The 23206-nt window shown below is 53.5% G+C and overlaps 8 protein-coding genes and 1 non-coding gene across 9 annotated transcripts; 3 read left to right on the top strand and 6 right to left on the bottom strand.

The window, feature by feature from the left end:
- Nucleotides 1-302: 302 nt before the first annotated feature.
- Nucleotides 303-3581, top strand: QC764_409180 (uncharacterized protein; the record flags this gene model as incomplete). Its single annotated transcript, XM_062947201.1, has 1 exon — nt 303-3581. The coding sequence occupies one exon, from the start codon at nt 303-305 to the stop codon at nt 3579-3581; it is 3279 nt and encodes a 1092-aa protein (XP_062800467.1).
- Nucleotides 3582-3630: 49 nt separating this feature from the next.
- Nucleotides 3631-4993, bottom strand: EFM7 (Protein N-terminal and lysine N-methyltransferase efm7). Its single transcript, XM_062947202.1, has 2 exons — nt 4551-4993; nt 3631-4490 (listed from the first exon to the last, which is right to left on the bottom strand). The coding sequence occupies exons 1-2, from the start codon at nt 4730-4732 to the stop codon at nt 3878-3880; spliced, it is 795 nt and encodes a 264-aa protein (XP_062800466.1). The 5' UTR covers nt 4733-4993; the 3' UTR covers nt 3631-3877.
- A 364-nt stretch (nt 4994-5357) lies between these two features.
- Nucleotides 5358-8875, bottom strand: QC764_409200 (uncharacterized protein; the record flags this gene model as incomplete). Its single annotated transcript, XM_062947203.1, has 3 exons — nt 7822-8875; nt 6785-7769; nt 5358-6735 (listed from the first exon to the last, which is right to left on the bottom strand). The coding sequence occupies exons 1-3, from the start codon at nt 8138-8140 to the stop codon at nt 5358-5360; spliced, it is 2682 nt and encodes an 893-aa protein (XP_062800465.1). The 5' UTR covers nt 8141-8875.
- QC764_0066200 lies at nt 8844-8915 on the bottom strand. The gene has a single exon. It is a non-coding gene; the product is annotated as a tRNA-Gly (tRNA).
- Nucleotides 8916-9059: 144 nt separating this feature from the next.
- On the top strand, nt 9060-11335 carry QC764_409220 (uncharacterized protein). The gene is made up of 2 exons (XM_062947204.1): nt 9060-10733; nt 10801-11335. The coding sequence occupies exons 1-2, from the start codon at nt 9349-9351 to the stop codon at nt 11072-11074; spliced, it is 1659 nt and encodes a 552-aa protein (XP_062800464.1). The 5' UTR covers nt 9060-9348; the 3' UTR covers nt 11075-11335.
- A 178-nt stretch (nt 11336-11513) lies between these two features.
- Nucleotides 11514-13045, bottom strand: RRD1 (Serine/threonine-protein phosphatase 2A activator 1; the record flags this gene model as incomplete). Its single annotated transcript, XM_062947205.1, is given in 3 exon segments — nt 11514-11739; nt 11750-12346; nt 12681-13045. 3 exon segments carry the CDS (start codon nt 13043-13045, stop codon nt 11514-11516), a joined length of 1188 nt encoding a protein of 395 aa, XP_062800463.1.
- A 402-nt stretch (nt 13046-13447) lies between these two features.
- On the bottom strand, nt 13448-17490 carry HUL5 (ubiquitin-protein ligase (E3); the record flags this gene model as incomplete). The annotated part of the gene is made up of 2 exons (XM_062947206.1): nt 16213-17490; nt 13448-16155 (listed from the first exon to the last, which is right to left on the bottom strand). Exons 1-2 carry the CDS (start codon nt 16889-16891, stop codon nt 13448-13450), a joined length of 3387 nt encoding a protein of 1128 aa, XP_062800462.1. The 5' UTR covers nt 16892-17490.
- A 612-nt stretch (nt 17491-18102) lies between these two features.
- Nucleotides 18103-22098, top strand: PAB1 (Protein phosphatase PP2A regulatory subunit B). The gene is made up of 2 exons (XM_062947207.1): nt 18103-21023; nt 21085-22098. The coding sequence occupies exons 1-2, from the start codon at nt 18748-18750 to the stop codon at nt 21221-21223; spliced, it is 2415 nt and encodes an 804-aa protein (XP_062800461.1). The 5' UTR covers nt 18103-18747; the 3' UTR covers nt 21224-22098.
- A 420-nt stretch (nt 22099-22518) lies between these two features.
- On the bottom strand, nt 22519-22929 carry QC764_409245 (uncharacterized protein; the record flags this gene model as incomplete). Its single annotated transcript, XM_062947208.1, has 1 exon — nt 22519-22929. One exon carries the CDS (start codon nt 22927-22929, stop codon nt 22519-22521), a length of 411 nt encoding a protein of 136 aa, XP_062800460.1.
- Nucleotides 22930-23206: the final 277 nt, after the last annotated feature.

The following is a 23206-nucleotide window of genomic DNA, read 5'->3' as shown; positions in this document are numbered from 1 at the left end:
CTTACCACTTTTCCCTATTCCAAACCCACTGGTGGCAAACAAAATTGAGCAGCTGATAACCAGAGACCACTTTGCGCCAGAAACCTGAGCTCCAACTCAGCGGTCCGCCAACAAAACAAACCCGCGCCCGAGACTGACAGCAGCCGGGGCGAGACTACAACTGCGGCTGCCGACCAAAAAAAAGACACGAGCAGAGCCCATGCAAAGCTTTTACGACCTGATCCAGGCCAGCAACGATCAGCTAGTCCCCTTCACCAACCACCACAACAACTACAACCCTCACCACCAACTTGACCGCAAAAATGGTCCGCCCCGCGAGAAAAGCGTCCTTCAGCGACGACGACCTCGAGTTCCTCAGCTCCCAAGCAGCAAACATGTCCATCGGCCCAACCGAAACCCCCGCCCGCCGGGCCCAACCAACCTTTGGCACCAACACCTTCAACACTCCCGCCCGACGACCCGCCGGTGGTCAATCCACCTTCGCAAACAGCAACAACAACTTCAACACCCCCGGCACAGTAATTGACCTAACCGACAGCCCCGCCGCGCCTGCAGCCCCAACCCCAGTCCCAACATTTGGCCACCCAACCCAGCTCCCCTCCCGCTTCGGCCCAAAAAACAAGAACTCAGACCACCTCTTCATCCAACGCAAAACCCGGCCCGAATTCCACGCGGATCTGTATAGAAACTCTGGTCCGCTCAAACCAAAAAATGTGCCTCCCAAGAAGCCGGAGCTGCCAATGTTTAGCTCGCTGAGTGAAGAGGCTCAGCCGGTGTATCAATACACCAAGCCCGGCGGCGGTGGTGGTTATGGGGACACGACGTTTTATACCGATCCCGCCAAGGCGAATGCCGATCTCAAGGCTTTGCTAGAGGGGGGGATGGAGGATGAGGAAGAGGAAGATGATGCCCCTCCTAAAAACAAGGAGGAAAAGAAGACAGCAGGGCCAGAAGAAAAAGAACCCGAAGAGGGAGTCCAGGAAGATGGTACCCTGGCCGGTATTAAAGTCAAGCTCTTACCTCACCAGGTTGTTGGTGTCAAATGGATGAAGAACCGGGAACTGGGACCGCTGAAGAAGGGACGGGTGCCAAAGGGGGGAATTCTGGCGGATGATATGGGGTTGGGGAAGACGCTGCAGAGCATATCGCTCATTGTGTCGAACCCCATGCCGGAAGAAGGAGGGAAGGGGTGGAAGACGCATTTTTCCGAGGTGAAGAGGGGGACGCTGGTGGTGGCGCCGCTGGCGTTGATTAGGCAGTGGGAGACCGAGATCAAGGAAAAGGTTGACGGGGAGGTGTTGGGGTTGAAGGTTTGTGTGCACCATGGGCCGAACAGGACCAAGGATGCGAAACAACTGGCAAAATTTGACGTGGTGATTACGACGTATCAGATTTTGGTCTCGGAGCACGGGAACAGTCACCCGGACCCGGCCAAGAGCCCGCAGGTAGGGTGTTTTGGGGTGTATTGGTATCGCGTTATTCTGGATGAGGCGCACAGCATCAAGAATAGGAATGCAAAGGCGACCAAGGCGTGCTGTGGGTTGAGGGCGGAGTACAGGTGGTGCTTGACGGGGACGCCGATGCAGAATAATCTGGATGAGCTGCAGAGCTTGGTGCACTTTTTGAGGGTGCCGCCTTATGATGAGCTGGGGGAGTGGAGGAAGGATATTGATGGGCCGATGAAGCAGGGGAAGGGGCATGTGGCGATCAAGAGGTTGCATAATCTGCTGAGGTGTTTTATGAAGAGGAGGACGAAGGAGATTTTGAAGGAGGAGGGGGCGTTGGTTGCTGGGGGGAAGAAGGCGTTGGATGCTATGAAGGCGAAGATGGAGGAGGAGAGGGGTGGGGATGGGGAGGAGAGGGAGATGCCGAAGCCGGCGTTCAAGATCACAGAAAGGAAAGTTGTGACGGTGGAGACCAAGTTTTCTGAGGCGGAGAGGGAGTTTTATGATGCGTTGGAGGCGAGGGCGGATAAGAGTTTGGAGAAGATGATGAAGGGGAGGATTGACTATGCGAATGCGTTGGTGTTGCTTTTGAGGCTGAGGCAGGCTTGCAATCATCCTAGGCTGACGGACACGAAGCTGGAGAAGGATCAGGAGGCGCTGGCGGTGGATTCGACTGCTCAGCCGAAGGGGAAGGCTGGGGATGACTTGGATGATTTGGCGGATGCGTTTGGGGGGATGGGGATTCGGACGAGGAAGTGCGAGATGTGTCTGAGTGAGTTGAGCAAGAAGGAGATGGGGAACGGGCAGGTGAAGTGCTCGGATTGCATTGATAGTATGCAAAAGGTTATCAGTGAGAGTCCGAGCAAAAAGAAAAAGAAGAAGGATGGGAGGAGGGTCAGTGTGGTGAAGGAGGAGATCAAGATCGAGAAGGTGGCGGCGAGCAAGAAGAGATCAAAAGCGAGGAGGATTGTTGAGGACAGCGACGAGGAAGAGGAGGGGAGCTGGTTGGTGGGTGAAGATCAACAGGGTGCTTTGAGACTTGGGAAGTGCGGGGGTTCAGAGGATGAGGATGCCGAGGGCGGTGGCGACGATATCGCTTCCGAGGACTCTGAGCACTCGTCTGAAGAAGATGACGATGACGAGAGCCAGCTCGACAGCTTCATTGTCAAGGATGACTCTCAGGCTGACGTCCACGGATCCGGGTCAGAGTCTGATTCCGGCTCGGAAGAGGATGAATCGTTCGTGTCGGTGTCTAGGGTATCGCAGTCACAAGTCGCATCCCAGGATACCGAAGGTTCTGGCGAAGACGAGGAAGAGATCTCCGCTTCTGAGTTGATCTCTTCGGACCCGGACGACGACTCAGACGATGACCTTCCCATCCGAAGACGATCCCGCCGTCCTGGCCAACAAGAACCAGAGTGGAAGAAGAAATCCAAGTCGGCCAAAAGTTCCGGAGGCATTACTCAATCCGCCAAGATTCGGGAGCTGCTCTCCATCCTGCGCAAGGAAGCCCACGAGCACAAGTTCATTGTCTTTTCGCAGTTCACCTCCATGCTCGACCTCATCGAGCCGTTTTTGCGCTCTCAGCCAGGCATGAAAGCCGTCCGCTACGACGGCAAGATGCCCAACGACGCTCGCGAAGCTGCCCTCAAGGCCCTCCGCACCGACCCTCACACCCGCATCCTGCTCTGCTCTCTCAAGTGCGGCTCCCTCGGTCTCAACTTGACGGCCGCCACCCGCGTCATCATTGTTGAGCCGTTCTGGAACCCGTTTGTGGAGGAGCAGGCTATCGATCGAGTCCACAGACTGACGCAGACGGTGGACGTGATTGTGTATAAACTTACTGTTCAGGATACAGTCGAGGCTAGGATACTGGAGCTGCAGAACAAGAAGAGGATGCTGGCGGAGGCGACGATTGAGGGTGGGATGAGGAAGAAGGGGAAGAACCAGCTGAAACTGGGCTTGCAGGAGATTTTGGATCTGTTCAAGCATGATGCTCGGGCGAGCTTGGGGGTGGATGGGCTGGAGGGGAATGATGGGAGGAATGTGGTGAGGGATGTGGGCGAGTTTGTTGGTGGGAAACACGGGGTGAGGAGGCCGAGGAAGGAGCATGATGTTTATGGGAGGAGGTGGTAGGTGGAGGGGATGGGAAATGGGCAATTGTGTATGGGTTGGATTGGGGGGCATGGAATGGGAAGGGTTATGATGAATGAATTTGTGCGCATAGCTTTGAGTGTTGATATATACATTGTATGTGTCTTGTTCACCCCGTTGGGGTTGGTCACATATTGTTGACCCAAGAATTGTCTTGATGTATGTGGTATTCATGATCCTCACACGTCCTACCCCTCTCTCACTCGGCCTGTCATTCAATTATTTATTTTTTTATTTTTCCAACTATACCACTTGCACCTCTTCATTTTCTCATCCCCTCACGCAACCCACTCCTTCTCAGGCCAACTAACTACCCACCCCGTAACCGTCTTGAGGATCTCCTCGTCCCCCGGATCCTCCTCAAAAAGCTTCTTGTCCATCTTCTTTTCCAAGATTTGTTCCACCTCGAACCCATCCTCCCTGCACAGGTCAAAAAACTTGAGATCCTTCTCCCTCAGCCAGGGGCGGTAGCTGCAAAAGACGACATAGGCTTTTGCTTCTCTTGTGCGCTTGAGAGTCTCCCTGATGGTCTTGATCATATTGCCGTGCTCAGAGTGTCTGAAGAGCAAATCGGCGAGGATGAGGACGTCGAACCCGTTAGGGGAGTGACGGAGGAGGGTGGAAGGGGAGGCGCCCCAGACAAAACCGTCAGCGACGATGTTGAGCTTGTCGTTGTCGTGGGGGAGGAGGTGGCACCCATCAATGTTTTTTTGTATGGTGGCGATGAGGTCCGGGTCGGGGAAGTCAGTGCAGACGACGAGGGAAGCGCCCAGCATGGAGGCCACGAGGGAGGGGAGGCCGGCGCCGGCGCCGAGTTCGCAGACTGTGCGGTTTTTCACCGTGGTGGTGGGGGTTGATTCGAAAAGTTGGGATATGACTCTTGAGCCATTCCTAGGTGAACCAAGTGTCAGAAATGGTTTGTGTGAATGAGAACAAGGGAGGGGGGGTTACCATAGGTGGTGGGCTTCGAGGGGGGAGTGCCCGACGAGGTGGAGGGTTATGATCTCCCCTGTCGCGGTAGTGTAAGTCTCTGTTGTTGGTGGGGGGGAGGGAGGGTAGTAATCTGTTGGCTCGGAAAACAACCCAAGCTCTCCGCCGCCGCCTGACTCGTTGTCTGAGTCGTGGGTTGACATTTTTGTTTTGGTCTGTGGTTGGTGAATGTGAAAAAAAAAAATGAAAAAAAAAGAAAAAAGAAAAAAAAAGAGTGGTGATGATATTTCTTGGTGTTGAGGGGTAGTAAGTTTTTTGATGAAGGAGGGGTAGAAAAATGTCCCGTCTCACACAAAAAAACTTTGCCAATGTTGCGCAGGGTGAGATATTGTGAGCTATCACTCAAAAAACCAGGGATTGCAGAATTGTGAAACTTATTCTCATAGTAAAAGTTTGAGCGTGAAATCATGGATTTTGTGATACATAAAATTAGGCAAAAAAACTGCTGGCTTGGAGAGATGGAGCACATCATGTGACCACTCCGATTGTCACCACTTTCCTGGGGCCTCTTGATTATCTCGAAAGGCCTGTTGATATGTATTCAAAGCCTCAAATATGTGTTTAAGGCCTATTAAAGCTGTTTTGGGCTCTGTTGATATGTGTTTAATGCCTGGTGATATGCGTTTAAGGCTTGGTAATATGTGTATAAGGCCTATCGAAGCGTTTTTAGTCACCGACACCTTGAAGATGCACTTTACTTGTACCTCCAGCATTTATTTCTTCTGCTGCCCTATATACATCCCCAACACCAAAACCACAAGAAAAAAACTATCTCCCCCTCCTCCCCGCCTGCCTCTCCTCCTCCTCCGCATCCACCCCCTCCACCCCCTTATTCCCATCCCAATCCCCAAAATCCTCATCACCGTACCAACTAGGCGGCCTAGCCTCCTCCCCCCTCCCCCACTCCTTCCCTTCCTCCTCGCCCACCACAAACTCGAGGATGCCCCCCTTGATGAAAAACTCATGCGTGATCCAGTTCCTGGTGTATCTCCTCCCGTTTAGGGTGGCAGATTGGATGTATATCCTCCTCCCCTCCGGATCAAAGTTCTTGACCCTGATCACCGCCCACTTGTTTCCCCCCGACTTCGCCTTGATCTTCACCTCCCTAAAAAACGGGGGCGTGAGCAGGTAGACGTCTTGTCCTGCAACGGGGAAAAACCCCATCATTGCAAACGCCGAGAATGCACCCATGGCACAGTCGTCGTTACCCGGGATGCCGTTTACTGAACTGTTGAACAGCGAAGGGATGTAAGAGCGCGCCCAGTAAGAAGATATCGCTGGTCGCCCGGCATAATGGAATTGAAAAACAGGTAAAAAACCCTGTTCATTCCCCATGTACGAAATCCCGCTCGTGTGGAAGTAATTCAACCTCTCCACAAACGCGTCCGGCCCCCCCATAAGCGTGATCAAGCTGTCCATGTCTTGCGGGACAAAGAATGAGTACAGCCACGGTGAGCCCTCGTAGGAGCTGAGATGAGTGTCGTAGTAGCAGATGTGCATGTTGTGCACCGGGGAGCAAGCTCGGGTGTTTTCATAGCGGAACGAGCCGTCTAGTTTGCGCGGTTGCATGAACCCTTTGAACTTTGTCTTGAGCACCGGACCGTCTGGGTCTTCCCGGTAGAGGTCGGCCTGTTCCGGGTTCCAGTAGTTTCTCCAGTTGGAGCCGCGCTGGTGGTATTTTTTGGCGTCTGCGTCGTGGCCAAGGCCGGAGGCGAGGAGGGAGATGGCAAAGTCATCGTAGGCGTATTCCACACCGCGGGAAATGGAGCGGGACATTGGGCCTGTGCCGTTGGTGTCGATGTCATCCCAGGGGATGTACCCCAGTTTATGCCAGCTTTCCAAGTTGCCTCTGCCCTCGACACCCCACATTTGGGGCTCTTCTTCGGCGTCGGAGAGGACGGCTTTGTAGGCGGTGTCCCAGTCGATGTTGTCGGTGAGGTTCTTGACAAAGGCGTCAGCGAGGACGATGTCGGCGTTGCTGCCGCCTTGGGTGTAGCCTTTGCTGAAGGACATGCGGCAGTCGGGGAGTTTTCCTTCGTGGCGGTAGATGTCGATAAGGGCGCGGATCATGTCTGTCTGGGCTGGGGGGTCGATGATGGTCAGAAGGGGGTGCTGGGCTCGGAAGGAGTCCCAGATGCAGTAGAATCTGCGGCATGTTAGTCGTCCTGCATCTGCTGTCTTAGGCAAAGACTTACGAGTCAAAGTATGGCTCGGTGGAATTATTCCACAGCTGATTCTCCCCCGTATAATTCTGTGGCGACAGCAATGTCCTGTACAACCCCGACCAGAAAGTGGTCAGCATATCCTCACTCACCCCCGTCCCATCCACCTCAACCACCTCCAGCTTCTTCCTCCACTCCTTTCTCGCCTGGCTCTCCACCCTCTCAAAGTTGTAGTCCGCAATCTCTCTCTCAGCATTGTCACAAGCTTGATCCACGCTGATAAAAGACACACCCACCCTAGCCATAATCTCATGGTTGTTCTCAACCGGTTTTTCAAACTGAATCCAGGCACCGGCTGAGCCAGAGGGGATGTAAAAGCCATTACCGACCCCGTCCAGAAAGTTGACTCCTTCAGTGGCATTATTACTGATAAACGTCCCCGTCTTTCTAATGGCAGCACCTTTGAAGTCGGCACAGAAAAAGGCGTTGTATCTTCCCGCTCCGAAAGAAGGCTGATACTGTCCTTCACCGACGATACGTCCAGACTGATTGTACACCTGGATCCCGCCCGTTGACCTGCTGTTCATCAGATCAACCAAATCAACAAGGATAATAGGCGAGTAAGTGATATCAACATCCTTCTTCCTGAGCGGGTCGTCGCTCTTCAACGTGAGGGTGTCGTTTCCTGGGAAGGAAAAGCGGTACAGAGCTGTGTGTTCAGTCACTGTCATCTCTGCGCGCACATGGTTGGTGAGGTTGAGGCTGAAATATCCTGGGGCGGCAAAGGCGGAGCCGTTGACTCTGGCGATGGGGCGGTCCATGAGGGAGTAGACGCATTGCTTGTGATCATCCTCTGGGCAGCCTGCATGGACGAAAAGGGGAAAGTTACCCATGGATGGCTGGCCGCCTGTCCCAGAGTCGTGCATATGTGAGAAGCCGAGGATCTCGCTGTTGTCGGACACGAAGCCGGCGGCGTTTTCAGCGTGGCTGTTTGTGTCGGCGACTGCTTTGGCCATGCCTAGAGCTAGTGTTAATGATGGGGCCTAGGAACGATGAGAAGAAGGGCTAACCATAGGGCAGTGATGCTCCAGGAAAAACATGACCACCATTCGTCGTCCCGATCAAGGGATCAACATATCGCAATATATCAACCTTGTGTCCACCCCCATAAGGTCCAGCAGCCTCGGGAGATATCAAGAAAAACAACAATGTCCCGCCCATACCCAAGTGCATCCTCGGTATCAGATACAAGAAACTGATAAACACCAACGCGTACACCAAAAAGCGACTCCTCCGGGGCATCCCCCTAAAACGTAACGGAGCAGCCGCCATGCTGAACGGCTTGCGAAATGGTGAGCTCTCTTCAGCTCTCCTCATCTTTGATTCCATAAAGATACCGCAACCTGTTAACTCCCCCTTGATATCCTGAAATCGAGTTGGTAAGCAATCAATGCCGCAAGCACATCGTGTTGTTTGTCGTTGACATCAAAACAGCGTCATAGTCAGATGAGAAAAGGCCGAAACAAAACAAACAGAGACGGTCCTCATGATACACTCATGATGGCAAGCTCAAGAAAAAGACCCTTCAAAAGGCCACTTGACAAGACGTCCAAGAGTCTGCTTTGCAGGAGCTTGTCCTCCCGCCTCTCAAACCGCCCCCAAGACCCCAGACAGTGGCAGCCAAGCCAATACAGGGGACGCCCTGCAGATTATCCGATGCCAAGTTCTGCAAGGATGCCGATAATCCGCCGTCCAGAACGAGCCGCCCCCGGAAAATGCACAGAAGATTTCCCGTGTGGATGATGCGGGGTTGATCATGGCATTTGTTCTTGGAAGAGGGGAGGGGAGAGCTGTCAATTGTGGCGTGTATCGTGTGCTCTTGTGAAACAAAAATAGAAGGAAAATGGGTCGAAAATGTGTGTAGATGCAAGAAAATAGAGGGGTTCTCTGTCCCAAAGCAACATGTCATCTCAACCTTGAACCTCACCGCCAAGCCATCCCAAAAATCATCCAAAAATGGTAGGGGCTCAAGGAAACAAAAGTTATTGGTAACTACTCACACTGTAGTTGACAGCAGAGAAGTGTCCTTGAATGCGGCCATCGGGAATCGAACCCGACTCTAATGCTTGGAAGGCATTAATGCTAACCACTACACCATGGCCGCTTGTTGGATGCAAGTGAGAGTGGAATCTGACTTGACGTGTCCACCCACTATGCCTCAACGGCCACGATGTCAGCCTGCAGGAACACATGTCAGTGACAGTGTGTTTTTGTGCGGTTACACACAGTGCAACATATTCCCCTCCACCATCTTTTCTTCAGCTTCCCCAAATCAGGTGCTCTCCCGCAAAGCCAAGAGGTTCTTCATTCAGCCAGATCTTTTTCCGCTGTCATGTCGTCCACGGAACGCAACTGCCGCCCGCTGCAGAGCTGAATTGGGGTCTATGTCTCTGAAAATATCCCAATACTCTAGATGATGTTCCCTTGCATAACCTGGGCATTCTTATCATTGACATTTATGCTAGTCCACCCCCAAGTGTAGCTCACGCGAATGTTCAAGTGAACATGTCTTTCTTCTATCGTCTGTTTGGCCCAAGATGAGGGCATCTATTCTCTTTGTTCATACTCTTGCTGTGCTTGCCCGAGCTCAACCACCCAGAGCTCAGCTCACCCTTGAACCAGAACCTCCAAGTTGCCCCGATTACTCTGGCTATTCCTCCACCCATCATGAACCAAAGTCAACAGGTCGTTACAAGCTCTCTTATCAAAGACCACGCCCATCATGTCGAACATTTACCCTCCCAGAGGTGGAAGATACCATCATCTCCATGAAACAAGTCATCAAAGACCCAGACTTGTTCCGTCTGTTTGAGAATTGCTTCCCCAACACCCTCGACACAGCCATAACCTGGAAGGGACTCAGCTGGAGGAATGCCTCCAGCTATCTCCCCACAGACATCAACAGCCCAGACCCAACCCCCAAGCCGACAGGAAACAACGACCCAGAAGAAGAACTCACCTTCATAACCACTGGCGACATCCCCGCCATGTGGCTCCGCGACTCAGCCCACCAACTAACCTCCTATTCCCCCCTCCTCACCCCCTCCAACTCCACCTCCTCCCTCGCCTCCCTCTACCGCGGCCTCATCAACCTCCAGGCCCGCTACATCCTCACAGCCCCCCACTGCAACGCTTTCCTCGCCCCCCCAGAATCCCTCATCCCCCCTCCCCAGTCAGACGACTCCCCAACCGATCACATCTACCCACCCCTCCCCTCCTCACCAGGCTCCCCCAAAACCGTCCACGAATGTAAATACGAACTCGACTCCCTAGCCTCCTTCCTCTCCCTCATCCACACCTACCTCACCCAAACCTCCGACACCCCCTTCCTCACCACCTCCCTCAACCTCCTCCCCGCCCTCAAGAGAATCCTCTCGATCACCACCGACCTCCAAACCGGAACTTACTCCCGCACCGGCACGGTGTCCTACGCCCCCTACCAATTCCAACGCCTAACCACAACCTCAACCGAAACCCTCCCCAACGCCGGCTCCGGTCCGCCTTTTCACCCTGGTACCAACCTAGTCAGGAGTGCCTTCCGCCCTAGCGATGACGCGTGTACCTACCAGGGTTTCATCCCCGGAAACATGATGTTCTCCTCCTACCTCTCCCTCCTATCCCCATACATCTCCCCCATCTCCCCCTCAACATCCAAAAAAATATCCAAGTTGGCAGCGGAGATCAGAGCCGGGATAGAGGATCACGGGAGAATAGATCACAGACTGTACGGCAGGATCTACGCCTACGAAGTCGACGGCTATGGCTCCCACAGCCTGATGGACGACGCCAACATCCCCAGTTTACTCTCCGCCCCTTTGCTAGGCGGCTACCTCGACCGAAGAGACGAGACGTACCAGCGGACGAGGAGGTTTGCGCTGAGTCAGATGAACCCTTACTACATGTTTGGGCCGGTTTTGAATGCGTGAGTGTGCATATGAATCTCTGCTCCGGCGGTGTGACAGTTTTGTGGCTGACGAAACGAAAAACAGAACGGGAGGGCCACATATCGGTCCGGGGATGGCATGGCCCATGGGTCTCATCGTCCAGGCTCTCACCAGTGATGACGACGACGAGATTTACAGCTGTATCAAACAGCTCCTGTCGTCGACAGACGGGTTGGGTCTCATGCACGAGAGCGTCAACACTCACAGCGTCAGCGTCTGGACTCGTCACTGGTTCTCCTGGGCGAATGGACTGTTTGGTCAGTTGATTCTTGATGTCAACAAACGGAAGCCGCATTTGCTAGCGAGGAGTTATCAATAACTTGTACATATTTAGAGAGAACCTACACGAAGCCCCCTATTTATCTTACCAACACCCCCCAACCCTCCACTTAAAATAGGATTTAACTATATTGTAAAGCATGAATATTTAGAGTTGAAAGGTATATAATAGGCTCTAAAAGATAGTTAAAAGACGATAAAAGATGGTTATGAGGCTTTAAAAGATAGTTAAAGGGCTTAAAAGATAATTGAAAGGCTCTAAAAGATAGTTTGAAGGCTATTAAAAATAATTTAAAGGCCCTTGAAGACGAATTAAACGCTTATTATTTTTCTTTTAAGGCTTTTAACTATATTATAGGAAAGGTAAATTAATAGGTAGGGTGGGGGTACTGATGAGATAAATAAGGGGCTCCGTAAGGTTCTCTCCATATTTAATCGGGTATCTCGTATACAGCATAACAAAACAACCTCTTTCATGCTCAGTCCTTCGCCCAAGGAGCCTTGGTGACACTAAACTGATTCCCCCCAACCCTATCTTGCATCCCCCCTCCCCGCGGAAAACTCGTCTGTTCCATCGGTCCAGTATTCGGTATCCCGCCCCTCGGCGTCGGCACCTGTCCTCTCCCTGGAAGCCCAGTCGGCGTCCCCATCCCAGGTTGCCGCCCCGGAAACCCCGTCGGCGCCATCACCCCCCCATCCATCGGCCTAGGCATACTCACCTGCCCGCCAGACATGCCCCCATAGCTCCCTCGCCCACGGAGCCTTCGTCCCCACCTCCCCTCCGCCCTGCCCCAAACTCTGTGCTTGATTTTGCACCGGCTGACTCTGCAAATGCACACTCCTCTCCCCGACCATCTCCGGGTCCACCTCCCACGCCCACAACCCCCCAAACCCAAAATGCTGCACCACCGGAAACTTCCCCAGCACCTCGGCCCGATACATCTTCACCATCCCCTTATTAATCTTCCCCCACCCATCCTTAATCCCACTAATATCAAACAGCATCGGGCTATGCTCCCAAAAAGGCCCCCTCTTCACATCGTAGATGAACCCAATCGCCCCAAAGTACATATTACTCCTTCTGTAATCCTCCACCGTCTGTTTATCAACCGCACTCGCCGGCTTCGGCGCCCCCGGACATGACCCCTCCACCGGCGTAGCCTCCGTCCTACTCCCCAAAATCGGTTTCGTAAACTGCGCCGACCCAAAAATATAAGGCACAAAACTGTGGTCATCCAACCCCCACACCCCATGCGATCCCGCCGGTTCAAGCGTGTAAGTCGTTATCAACTTCCTCACCACCTCCAAATACCTATTTCACGTTAGCCTCTCCTGCCGTTCTTATTCTCAAGACAAAAACATACATCTCGACAACCCCAATCACAACCTCCCTCTCCCTTTCCCCTTCTTTTTCCTCCCCCCCCCCGAAAAACCCCACCTTCCACAACCCGCCCAGAAACGCCAAAAAGCTCAGCTCATGGCCCGTTCCATAGTCAAGTCGTCCTTTATCCCCCCAAGCACCCATGAAATACCCCCTCAACTCCTCCTTCACCCCCCCATCTACCTCCAAACCCAACCCATCAATCCACCCCTGAATCCTCTCCCCCAATTTCCCATGCCAGACCCTACAAGCCCCATTCCCAAACCTCCTGTTCTTGTTCTCCTCGGGTGGTGCTTCCAAAATCAACTCCTCGCACCCCCCCAACATTTCCCTTAACCTTCTCACCGGCTCGCTCCACCCTCTTCTCCCCGGTTCCAGCGGAAAACACACCGGTCTCGCAGTATCGGGCGACAGTCTCGGAATAAGCGAGTGATTCAACTGCATAATCCACACCATCAACTCTTTATACGCCCTCGACGTCAGGAAAAACGACACGTCAGCCCCAGAGTTGATCCTCTTTTGCAGGGGCCCAAATGCTCTCTTGGAGAGCTCGTCAGAGGTAAGGATGGGTAGCCTGGGGAGGGAGACTGCTCCTGTAGCTGAGGGTGGAGGGGGTGGTGGTGGTTCCATTTTTTGTGGTCGGTTGTTGAAGAGTTTTGTCAAAATATTAAATAAAACAGAGTGTCAAGTCGTTCGACAAAAGTCTTGTTATGTTCCAGTTTGAAATGTCAAGCTAGGAAAGGAATAAAAGTCGGGCTGAGACATGCAAGCAGCAAGCGGCGAGCGGAAGCTAAAGGTGGGGTCAATAGGGGACTACCCCGCTGTCGTCATTGGTGGAGCCTGTCAACCGCTGCGCAAGGTGGGGCACATCCCATAGCTAGTATCAAGTCCCGTCACTCAGGGGCTCACGCAACCTCCATGATATCCTCATATACAACCTCATGCCATTCCCACAATATTCTAACAATCCTCTAAATATATCCGCTTCCAGTCCCCCCTCCTTCCCCCCTCCTTCCCCATCGCTCAACTCAATCAACTCAAATCAAACCCCGCCCCACTCTTCACCGCATACAACAACTTCTCCCTCAACACCCCCTTCCGACTATACCTCGGCAGCTTCAACAAATTGATACACGTACTCGCGCTCGGCAGCCTGTCCTCATCCTGCCCCCCATACCCAATCGTGAACCTCGGAAAAAGCTGGCTGAACCCCAGCAGCGGCGCCCTCGGCGTGCTCGTCACATACTGCAGCACCTCCCTCCTCTCCTCGTCCCCAAACTCCTCCATTACCTCCCAAAACAGCTTCACCGTCTCGTGCTCCTGACCGTCGTCCCCAATCTGGTAAGGCCCGCTGTACACCGTGTTCCTCCTCAAATCATCCACATCGATCGCTCCGCTGTCCCCGCCCACCAGCCGCTGAAGCTCGTTCTGGTTGAACATGCTCAGCCACCCCGGCTCAATCACCATCTTGAGACCCTTAAGGAAAGCCTGCGTCTGCGCAAAAGGTTGCAGGGCGAGCTTGTACTTGGCCAGCTGGACAATGTACTTTAACCTGTTCCCCTTCGTGACGGGAATGTTATTGCCGTTGGGGCAGAGCGGTCGAGAGACAATATTGGGCTGCTTATCCTCTGGCGTTGAAATGTCGACATCCAGGGCAAAGTTCAAGCCCATGTCGTCCACCTGGTCTTCGTTGTTCTTCAAGAACAGCAATCCCCGGTAGAGCTCTTCGTCCAGCTCTCTCAGATCATTCAGGCTGGCTTGTTTGGTATCCGCTGTCGTCCACTTGAGCAGGAAGAAACCGGCAAAAACGACATTGATGAGGATCCCCTCATACATGCATTTTCCAATGAGCCGTCCGGCGAATTCATACTGTCTGAGCAACTTGGTCCTGGTCTCAGACTCGCTGAGACCACGCTTCCTCGCCAAAGCCAACCACTGCTCGACTATCAGAGGGTTTGGGTAGTATGCGTTCTTGCTGTTGGCGACGAACAAGCTGGTGTCGGACAGCATCTCGGCAATCACACTTGTCAAGAACTCCTTCGTCACTCCGCCCCCGTCAATCCCCGCCTCTTGCATCCCCCATTGATCCAGAAAAGTAATCTGCACCGGCTCCTTGATTGCCTCTTCCAGCGGGTACAGACTTCCCTGCGCATCCCGGAACAAGCTCCCTCGCCTGATCAGGGCTTGGTGCCTCGCCAATGAGTTCCTGGTGGGATCAGCCTCCAGCATCATCATGCGCCAGCTGTCCGGGTCCGCATGGCCACTTCTCCTCCGCAGCTTGTCAAGAGTGATAAACTGCCGAAAGATCATCACCCGCTGGTCAAACGGAACCACAAACGGAAGATTCTTCAGAACCTCCAGTTTCGGTGCCACCTTGGCCCGGGCCTGTTCCCTCGCGGCTAGCTTCTGTCGCGCCTCAAGCAGCGCTTGTCGACCCACAGTCCGATGTGGTCCATGCCGCCAATCCCGTTCCTCTGGCTCATGCTCCTCCTCCTCACCCATCCCCTCATCTTCCTCCCCCTCAGCATGCCCAAGCGCCCTCTGCCGCTCCGCCTCCACCACGACCGCCTCCTTGAACCCAGCCATATCAAACTTCTCCGTCATCAACCAGTGGTCCTTGGGCAGAAAGGGTCTCCGAGAATCCCGCTCGTACAACCCCCTCATAGCCGCCAGGACCAACCCCCTCACCTTATCCAAACCCACCCCCGCCGTCACCACAAACATCGACGGCCTACTCAGACCCCTCAAATTCCTCGACGAAGCCCACGAAGCCAACAACTCAGCCATGTTGTAATAAAGCACAAACCCCAAGTGCTTCAGAAACAACGTCAGCTTCTTGACACTCTCCATGTCCAAGCCACTCGACCTCGTCCTCGGCAAATCCTCCCCAGCCGTTCCATTCCCCGGCTTGTCACCCTCCAGTATCGCAAAGAAGTCGGCATCATCCGTCACCTTGAGCACAAACACATAAAGCTCCAAAAACAGCAAAATTGTCCTCCACTGCTGATGCCACGAGTCATTTTCCCCATGCAGATTCGACGTCTGCGGCGCCGACTTGAGAATCCCCAACGCGGCTTCCGACTCGGACGCGATGCTTCTAAACACCGCCGTCCGCTTCATCACCTGCCACAAATATTCCAACGCAGGCACCCTACCCGTCCTTGTCGGAACATTCGAGTAGAACAGACGCATGCGAATTTCTTCGCTCGCGTTGGGGAAGCAGGATAGCAATGTCAGGACATAGCCAGCATAGGGACTAGCATCGCCAAGTGAGCTTGACTCGTGGCCTAGGGAAAATGGAGCAGAAGTCTCGAGCAGCCCAGTAATGGCCCTCGACGTTGTCAGCAAGGCTAGCTTACCCGAGACATACGCCGGCAGGGTCCCCTGAGCCACGTCATCCTCACCATCGAGCCCAGCATCGGCAACCGGTTCCGCTGCAAGCTGAATCTGGTCTGAAAGGACGGATAAAAGGGAGCAGAGGACGCCGAGGTAGCTGGCATGTACGTTTTGCTGCTGCTTTGCCTCTTGAAGTGCAATCAAGTGCGCCAAAAGCCATAGCAATCTAGCTCTGGGTACGTCTAACTGTGTGGCCTCAAACTTCTCAGAGGCGAGCGTATCCGAGAGGCGGTCTAGGTCGATATCGGCACAAAATAGGTAGAGGTTGCTCTCAAACATGTTCAAGTCTGGTGTTGCCAAGAAGTCAAAAGCAAAGGCATGATAGGCTTTGCTCAGGAATGCTTCTAGACGATTGTCAGTCAATCAGAATCGTGTTCTCAAGAGAATATGTAGCTTCTTACCTGGGAAGGTCCCCACTGATAGTGGTTTTGTGACCGCCTGGCTGAGCAGCGTAAACGGCTGCTGCAAGCTCGGGGCAAGGTTGCAGTAATTAGCCATCACCCTGTAATATTGATCGAGAACATGCCCAATAGCTTGTGGTCGAAGGTCCATAACTTCCAGAAGTACGGAGAGCACAACGTGGATATCAGGGCCCATATTTAATTCTTTCTGCAGTGCGCCTGTGAGCTTCCGAACAAGCCTGTCAAGTTGAAATCCTTCCGCTCCCTGGGACCGGAACAAATGGAGGCTCGAGTTGCAAAGATCGCGACAGAGCCACACCATTCGTCGACGGTCATTGTGGTTCTTACTTTGGAAGGACCTCAGCAGTAGGGGAAGTGCTTTGGCGGATCTCCTTTCGAGGTCGTTTTGGTTATGGTGGTACAGGTCGTCGATGGCGGCGCGATCTTGGGCCCTGAGATGTTGCCTAATCTGACTGCCCCGCCATACTCTCTGGATACGCTCAGCAGCCCTGAGCTTCTCCTTTTCTCTCTGCCTCTTTTCGCGTTCGGCTGCCGCTCTTGATACGGTGGTGGAGGCACCTAGTGTTGCCGGAGCGGCCCATGGATTATGTGCTGTGTTTCCACTGAGGTTGACGTTACGACGTCTCCCGGTCGACTGACCGGTGAAGGTAGAAAACATGGCTGTTGATGTTGCCCGAGACGGGGAGATCGAAGGAATGATGGGTGTATCGATCGGTTATTCAGCATAAAGGAGGGATGATGGGGTAGATGTAGGGCAACAGTCGTGGTGGGTTTGGTTTGTTGGAGAAAATTAGTAGGTTAGATAACTGCTATGCCGCTTCTCACGTCTTGGGAGCTCGAAATAAGGGCAGGTGCAGCGAGAAGTATGTAGTGTTGGTGAATAGGGATGCCGCCCCAGAGCTTCGAGAACGTTCCCACTCCGACCTGGAAATGCCGTTAAGGCACCACTAGGAGGCGGTCCTTGAGCGCCGAGCCACACCGACCGGAGATAACTAAATAGGTAGGCTGTGGCTGCAGGATCGACCAGTGGGAACTGGAGGGGAGTCTCAGCCTCGGGCAGCCCAGAGGTCTTTGAAAATGATTAAGATTCAGGTACCTACTCAAGTGCAGCGGGGTTGAGTGAAGCCGGAGCGGGAGGTCCAAGCCGGAGCTGATGTCACTGCTTCTTAGCTACTGCCCCCGGCAGACCCTGGATTACTCATGCTGCATTCTCAGAGGGCAGGAGCGCTGCTGCAGTGTGCATCTGCAACAGCGACGGGACCCTGAAAACCCTGATCGGATTTTTAACACCTTACCTATATAGGCACGGGCAAGGGAATGGAACACACTTCTACGGCGCACAGTATCTTGTAGCTTCTATTTTGCTGACACAGCATGACCTAGCTGCGCAAGACTGCCCTGCACAAGCCCCCGAGCTGTCAAGCCATCAAAATGGAAGGTGGGGGATGGGGCGTCTACCTACGAAATGCTGATTGAAGAGCCCCACTGATAACGATAAGGCGACAAGCCCCGCCACTTCTGCGGGAAAGAAAGTTTGAAGTGAAGTTTGAAGTTTGAAGTTTTGCGCTAGCGGCGGTGTGCGGCGACCCGATATAGGGATACCTTAGATATACATATCCTATCCTCTTCAGAGACCGCATCCAGCGTTTCTGAGCCATAGGATGCTTAGTGGCTACCTTAAGTCAGTCATTGAGTTTCCTGCTGTCTATTGTGTTGGCACCTTAGCATTGTTGACAGGCTGGCTGTCAGTTGCTGTCTTTGTTGGCAGGTGAAGGTAGGTTGGCAGGTGAATAGCTGGCAGGTGAAAGTGGCCTCTAAAAGCGGGGTGGCATTCGGTTAGGGCGATATTTGCGGTTTGTGGGCAGAAACCATGACCCCGAATTGGCAGAAAAATCTGTCTCCGCAGGAGCCATCGAAGCCCTCTTTTCCCTTTCTTCATCAATCGATCAAAAACCTTTATCTCTGGATTCTTTCCACAACACCACCAGAAAAAGGAGCGAGACCAGTACGACACCACGTATGTTCTTGTCTACTTCTTTTCTGAGCCTCCCATAAAACAGCCAAAAAAAATTTGAAAAAACCAATAAAAGTAGCCCCTACGACACCACGACCCAAAACCAGACAGAAAAAAAAAAGAAAAAAAGAAAGCCCATCCTCTTCTGCCGCCCCGCCGACCATCCGACGACCGCGTCCGACTTCTCTCGCGAACTACTCGTCCACCTCCGTAGGAAAGGAACCATCTTCTTTGTCTACCGTCGCTACACTTTGCGTACGGTAACTTATTTGCAGGAACACCTCATTCCAAGCATCAGGTACGTTTTAGACTCGCGGACAAACGACTAACTTTCCCACACACTTTTGCCTCGAACTTTGAGACAGCAGATGGCTGGAGTTAGAGTTTACTGCAGGCAGCAGTGTTGCCTACAAAAGCCCTCTGTCTCAAAGTGCGAGAGCCACCACATTGCCCTTCTTCTATCCATCCATCATCACGTTTGAACATTTTGGAACCTCGAGATGATCGTCCACCCACCACCACCATCGCCAGCGACCCCTCCGCTGGCACCCCCACCACCCAACACGCGAACAACAAATTCTCCACAAAGACACAGCTCCCACAGATCACTGACCGTGTCCACTCATCTTCTAGACCCAGCTATCATAATGGCCGCTCCCGTTGCCTCTGGCGCTGTCGACCAGCTTGCCGCTGATCTCGGCAACACTAGCCTCAACGGCGGTGAGAACCGCAATGCCCCCGCCATCGATACCAACGTGGCTGCTGGCCAGTTCCAGAACGAGGACCAGGAGGGCGCCGGCCCTACCCCCAACTCGGCCGCTCCTCACCCCCAGTCCTCGGCCTCCCTCTACGTCGGCGAGCTGGACCCGTCTGTGACTGAGGCCATGCTCTTCGAGCTCTTCTCCCAGATCGGCTCCGTTGCCTCGATTCGTGTCTGCCGCGACGCCGTCACTCGTCGCTCTCTCGGCTATGCCTATGTGAACTACAATGCCACTGCCGACGGCGAGAAGGCCCTCGAGGACCTCAACTACACTCTCATCAAGGGCCGCCCCTGCCGCATCATGTGGTCTCAGCGTGACCCTGCTCTGCGCAAGACTGGCCAGGGCAACGTCTTTATTAAGAACCTTGATGTCGCCATCGACAACAAGGCGCTTCACGACACCTTCGCTGCTTTCGGTAACATCCTGAGCTGCAAGGTCGCCCAGGACGAGAACGGCAACTCCAAGGGTTACGGTTTCGTTCACTACGAGACCGACGAGGCTGCCGCCAACGCCATCAAGCATGTCAACGGCATGCTTCTCAACGAGAAGAAGGTCTATGTCGGCTACCACATCCCCAAGAAGGATCGCCAGAGCAAGTTTGAGGAGATGAAGGCCAACTTCACCAACGTCTACGTCAAGAACATCCCCGCCGAGGTCACCGACGAGGAGTTCCGTGAGCTCTTCGCCAAGTACGGCGATGTCACCTCCTCCTCCCTTGCCCGCTCTGACGAAGGCAAGAGCCGTGGCTTTGGCTTTGTCAACTTCACTACTCACGAAGCTGCTTCCAAGGCTGTTGAGGAGCTCAACGGCAAGGATTTCCGTGGTCAGGAGCTGTATGTCGGCCGTGCCCAGAAGAAGCACGAGCGCGAGGAGGAGCTCCGCAGGTCTTATGAGGCTGCTCGCCAGGAGAAGGCTAACAAATACCAAGGCGTCAACCTCTACATCAAGAACCTCGGAGATGATGTTGATGATGACAAGCTCCGCCAGATGTTCTCCGAGTACGGCCCCATCACCTCAGCCAAGGTCATGCGCGACAGCGTAGTTGAGTCCGCCGCTGAGGATGAGAAGGACAAGGAGAACAAGAAGGAGGGCGAGGAGGAGAAGGAGGGCGAAACCGCCGAGAAGAAGGCCGAGTCCAAGGAGAAGCGCAAGCTCGGCAAGAGCAAGGGCTTCGGTTTCGTCTGCTTCAGCAACCCCGACGATGCCACCAAGGCCGTCACCGAGATGAACCAGCGCATGATTGACAACAAGCCCCTCTACGTCGCTCTCGCTCAGCGCAAGGATGTTCGCAAGAGCCAGCTCGAGGCCAGCATCCAAGCCCGCAACCAGCTCCGCATGCAGCAGGCTGCCGCCCAGGCTGGTATTCCTCAGCAGTTTATGCAACAGCCAGTTTACTATGCTCCCGGGCAGCAGCCTGGCTTTATGCCCCCCGCCGGCGGCCGCGGCATGCCCTTCGCTCAGGGAGCTATGGGCATCCCTCCCCAGGGTGGTCGTCCCGGCCAGTACCCTCCCTACGCTGGTCAGCAGGGCGGCCGTGGCGGCATGCCTCCCCAGCAGATGCCCATCTACCCCATGGGTGCTTTCCCTCCCAACTTTGCCCAGCCCAATAACCCTCAGTTCCTTGCTGCCATGCAGCAGATCCAGGCTGCTGCTATCCAAGGTGGCCGTGGCGGTCCTGGCCCTCGTGGCGTGCAGGGCATGCCTCCTCAGATCCCCGGTGGCCCCGTCGCCGGCTTCCCTCCCAACGGCAGATCCCAGAACGGCATGGGCCGTGGTGCCGGCGGCAACCGCGGTGGCTTTGCCGGCGGCCGTGGCGGTGCTCCCTCCGCTGGTCCCGCCGATGTGAACATCGCCGCTGTTCTCCACACCCAGCTCGCCGCTGCCGCTTCTCCTGCCCAGCAGAAGCAGATCCTCGGCGAGAGCCTCTTCCCCAAGATCCAGGCCATCCAGCCCGAGCTCGCTGGCAAAATCACCGGCATGCTCTTGGAGATGGAGAACCAGGAGCTCATCAACCTGTAAGCTCTTCCGCTTGTTTCTGTGGCATTGAAGAACACTGTGCTAACCTTTTGACTCTAGCATCGAGGATGAGGCTGCTCTCAACGCCAAGGTCGGCGAGGCCATGAACGTCTATGACGAGTACGTCAAGACTCAAGCCACTGGCGAGGCCAAGGGTGAGGAGCCCAAGGCCGAGGAGAAGGCCGAGGAGAAGGCTTAGATGCGGCGACACGAATACGAATGATTCGCACAGCAAGCCCGACTTTTTTCCTTTGGGGATGCGCTTTCTTATCTGTTTCCTTTCGGTTCTTCTCGGTCGATCTTGCGCAAGGGGGTCGGGAAAAGTTTTTGATACCAGCTTTAGCAGCGCAACATGATGTTCTTCTCGTCCAACGTGCCCGGTCGAGGAGGTTCGGCATCGGAAGGGATTTTTCTTTCGGGAGGTTATGAAACGAGGGCGCACAGCTAACGAGATGATTATCGTGGCATTTGCTATGACATTGATACGTTATGGTCATGTAACTTGCGGTAGACTTGCTTATGATTTGGCTGGTGGGAGTTTTTTTAGTATGGGATGGAGGGGAAGGAAGGAACATTTTTTTGTCCTTTTTCTCTTTTTTATGTTTGCAAAATGGCGCGGCCATCTTTGCAGATTATCACCACTACTACTCACTCACCAGCAACATCAACAACAACAACAACAACAACAACAACAAGGATTTGGGGCAGGGGGGACGGGATAATTGTGTTTTTTTTATTTGTTTTTATCTCATCAACCGACTCTCGGGACTGGCGTTCTACGGTTGTTTTTCCTGGGGTGGTTGGGAATTTTTCGGGAGCTGTTATGGGCTCGGATGACAAAGACAAAAATGGCATCACACAATCACCAAATACCCCCCTCTCGGTCGTTTCTTCTATCTGTGTGTATCAGTGCGGTTCTCTAGTGATGGTGTGGAGGACTGGCTCTTGGTGGATGAGAAGGAAAAGTCAGTGTTCTGGAACTTATGTCAAGTATGAAGATAGGACAAGATTGTATTTTTATGATGTTTGTGTTCTCGGGTGCTTGATGTGTTGTTATTAGGTAGGGGATTGGTACGGCATAGAGAGGTTTGTATCTGATGTTTATGGTGATGTATTGTGACACCGCTCGGCGCCAGTGTCTGTCATGATTTTATCTCCCTAGATGTCTGTGGTGGTGAGGCGTTGATCTCGGAAGCTAAAGTTGCACAACATGTGTATCTCTGCCGTGCCACAACTTTGCATTTTCCACGACGAGAAAGTCTTTCTACCTGGGGTAGAATAAATAGGAAACCTTTGACTGGGTAAAAGGTGTGTGGCGTGCCGTCTGCTCGCACTTTTTTTTTTTTTTTTTTTTTTTTTTGGGGGGAATAAACAGCGTGTCTACCAACCATCTTTGAAGACCTGTTTGCCTACTCTTTCAACCCCATCACCTATCTTTCATCCATAACCAAGAACCCCGTCCTGTCAAGTCACTTTCACCGTATCATTGATGTCTCACCCCAGCCCAAAAACCCCACTCCCGACCAGCGAAACTAGACAAAAGACATGAACCCAAAAGTGCACCACCGGTCCCCCCAGGATTTTCTCTTCGTTTTTCCTCTTCCCTTGTGCGAGGTTGAGCCGGGCACAAGCCCGGTAGATAGGCCAGATGTGGTAACTCCCCAGTGACAGCGCCACAAGCGCAGATAAAGAGTCGAAGTTTGGTCGGAGGAGGAAGATGAGGGTGATTAGGTTGGTCGAGAGGAGGAGGCCGCCGTAGTTTTGGAGGATGAGGAGGGCTTGGGGGGATGCGGAGGGGAGTTGGGAATGGGGGAAGAACAAAAAGGAGAGGGAGGCGGGGGTTTCGGTCAGGAGGTGGAGGAGGAGGGGGAGTTTAAGGAGGGGAGTAGGGACGGGGGTTGTCATTGAGGAGGGGGGGGGACTGACAAAGGTTAGTGAGGGGGGTGGAGTGGTGAAATGGAAAACATACAGTATCTCCTGGATTAGTGCTGCGGAAAAGTAGGCTTGTGGTGTTGGTGAGAAATGTGGAAGAAAAGCCGGTGGAAAGGTTGGTGTTTACTTTGGTGAGATTTAAGTGTGTTTTGCCAAGATATATGTATATATATATATATGGGGAAATGGTTTGACAGGGGATGGGATAAAACTGGGGTTTTATGTAACACATCCCCGAATATTGGATTGC

This window comes from Podospora pseudoanserina, chromosome 4, assembly GCF_035222485.1.
Source record: "Podospora pseudoanserina strain CBS 124.78 chromosome 4, whole genome shotgun sequence".
Classification (NCBI taxonomy): domain Eukaryota; kingdom Fungi; phylum Ascomycota; class Sordariomycetes; order Sordariales; family Podosporaceae; genus Podospora; species Podospora pseudoanserina.
Note: the sequence above shows the minus strand (reverse complement) of the source record. Positions and strands in the feature narration are given on the sequence as shown.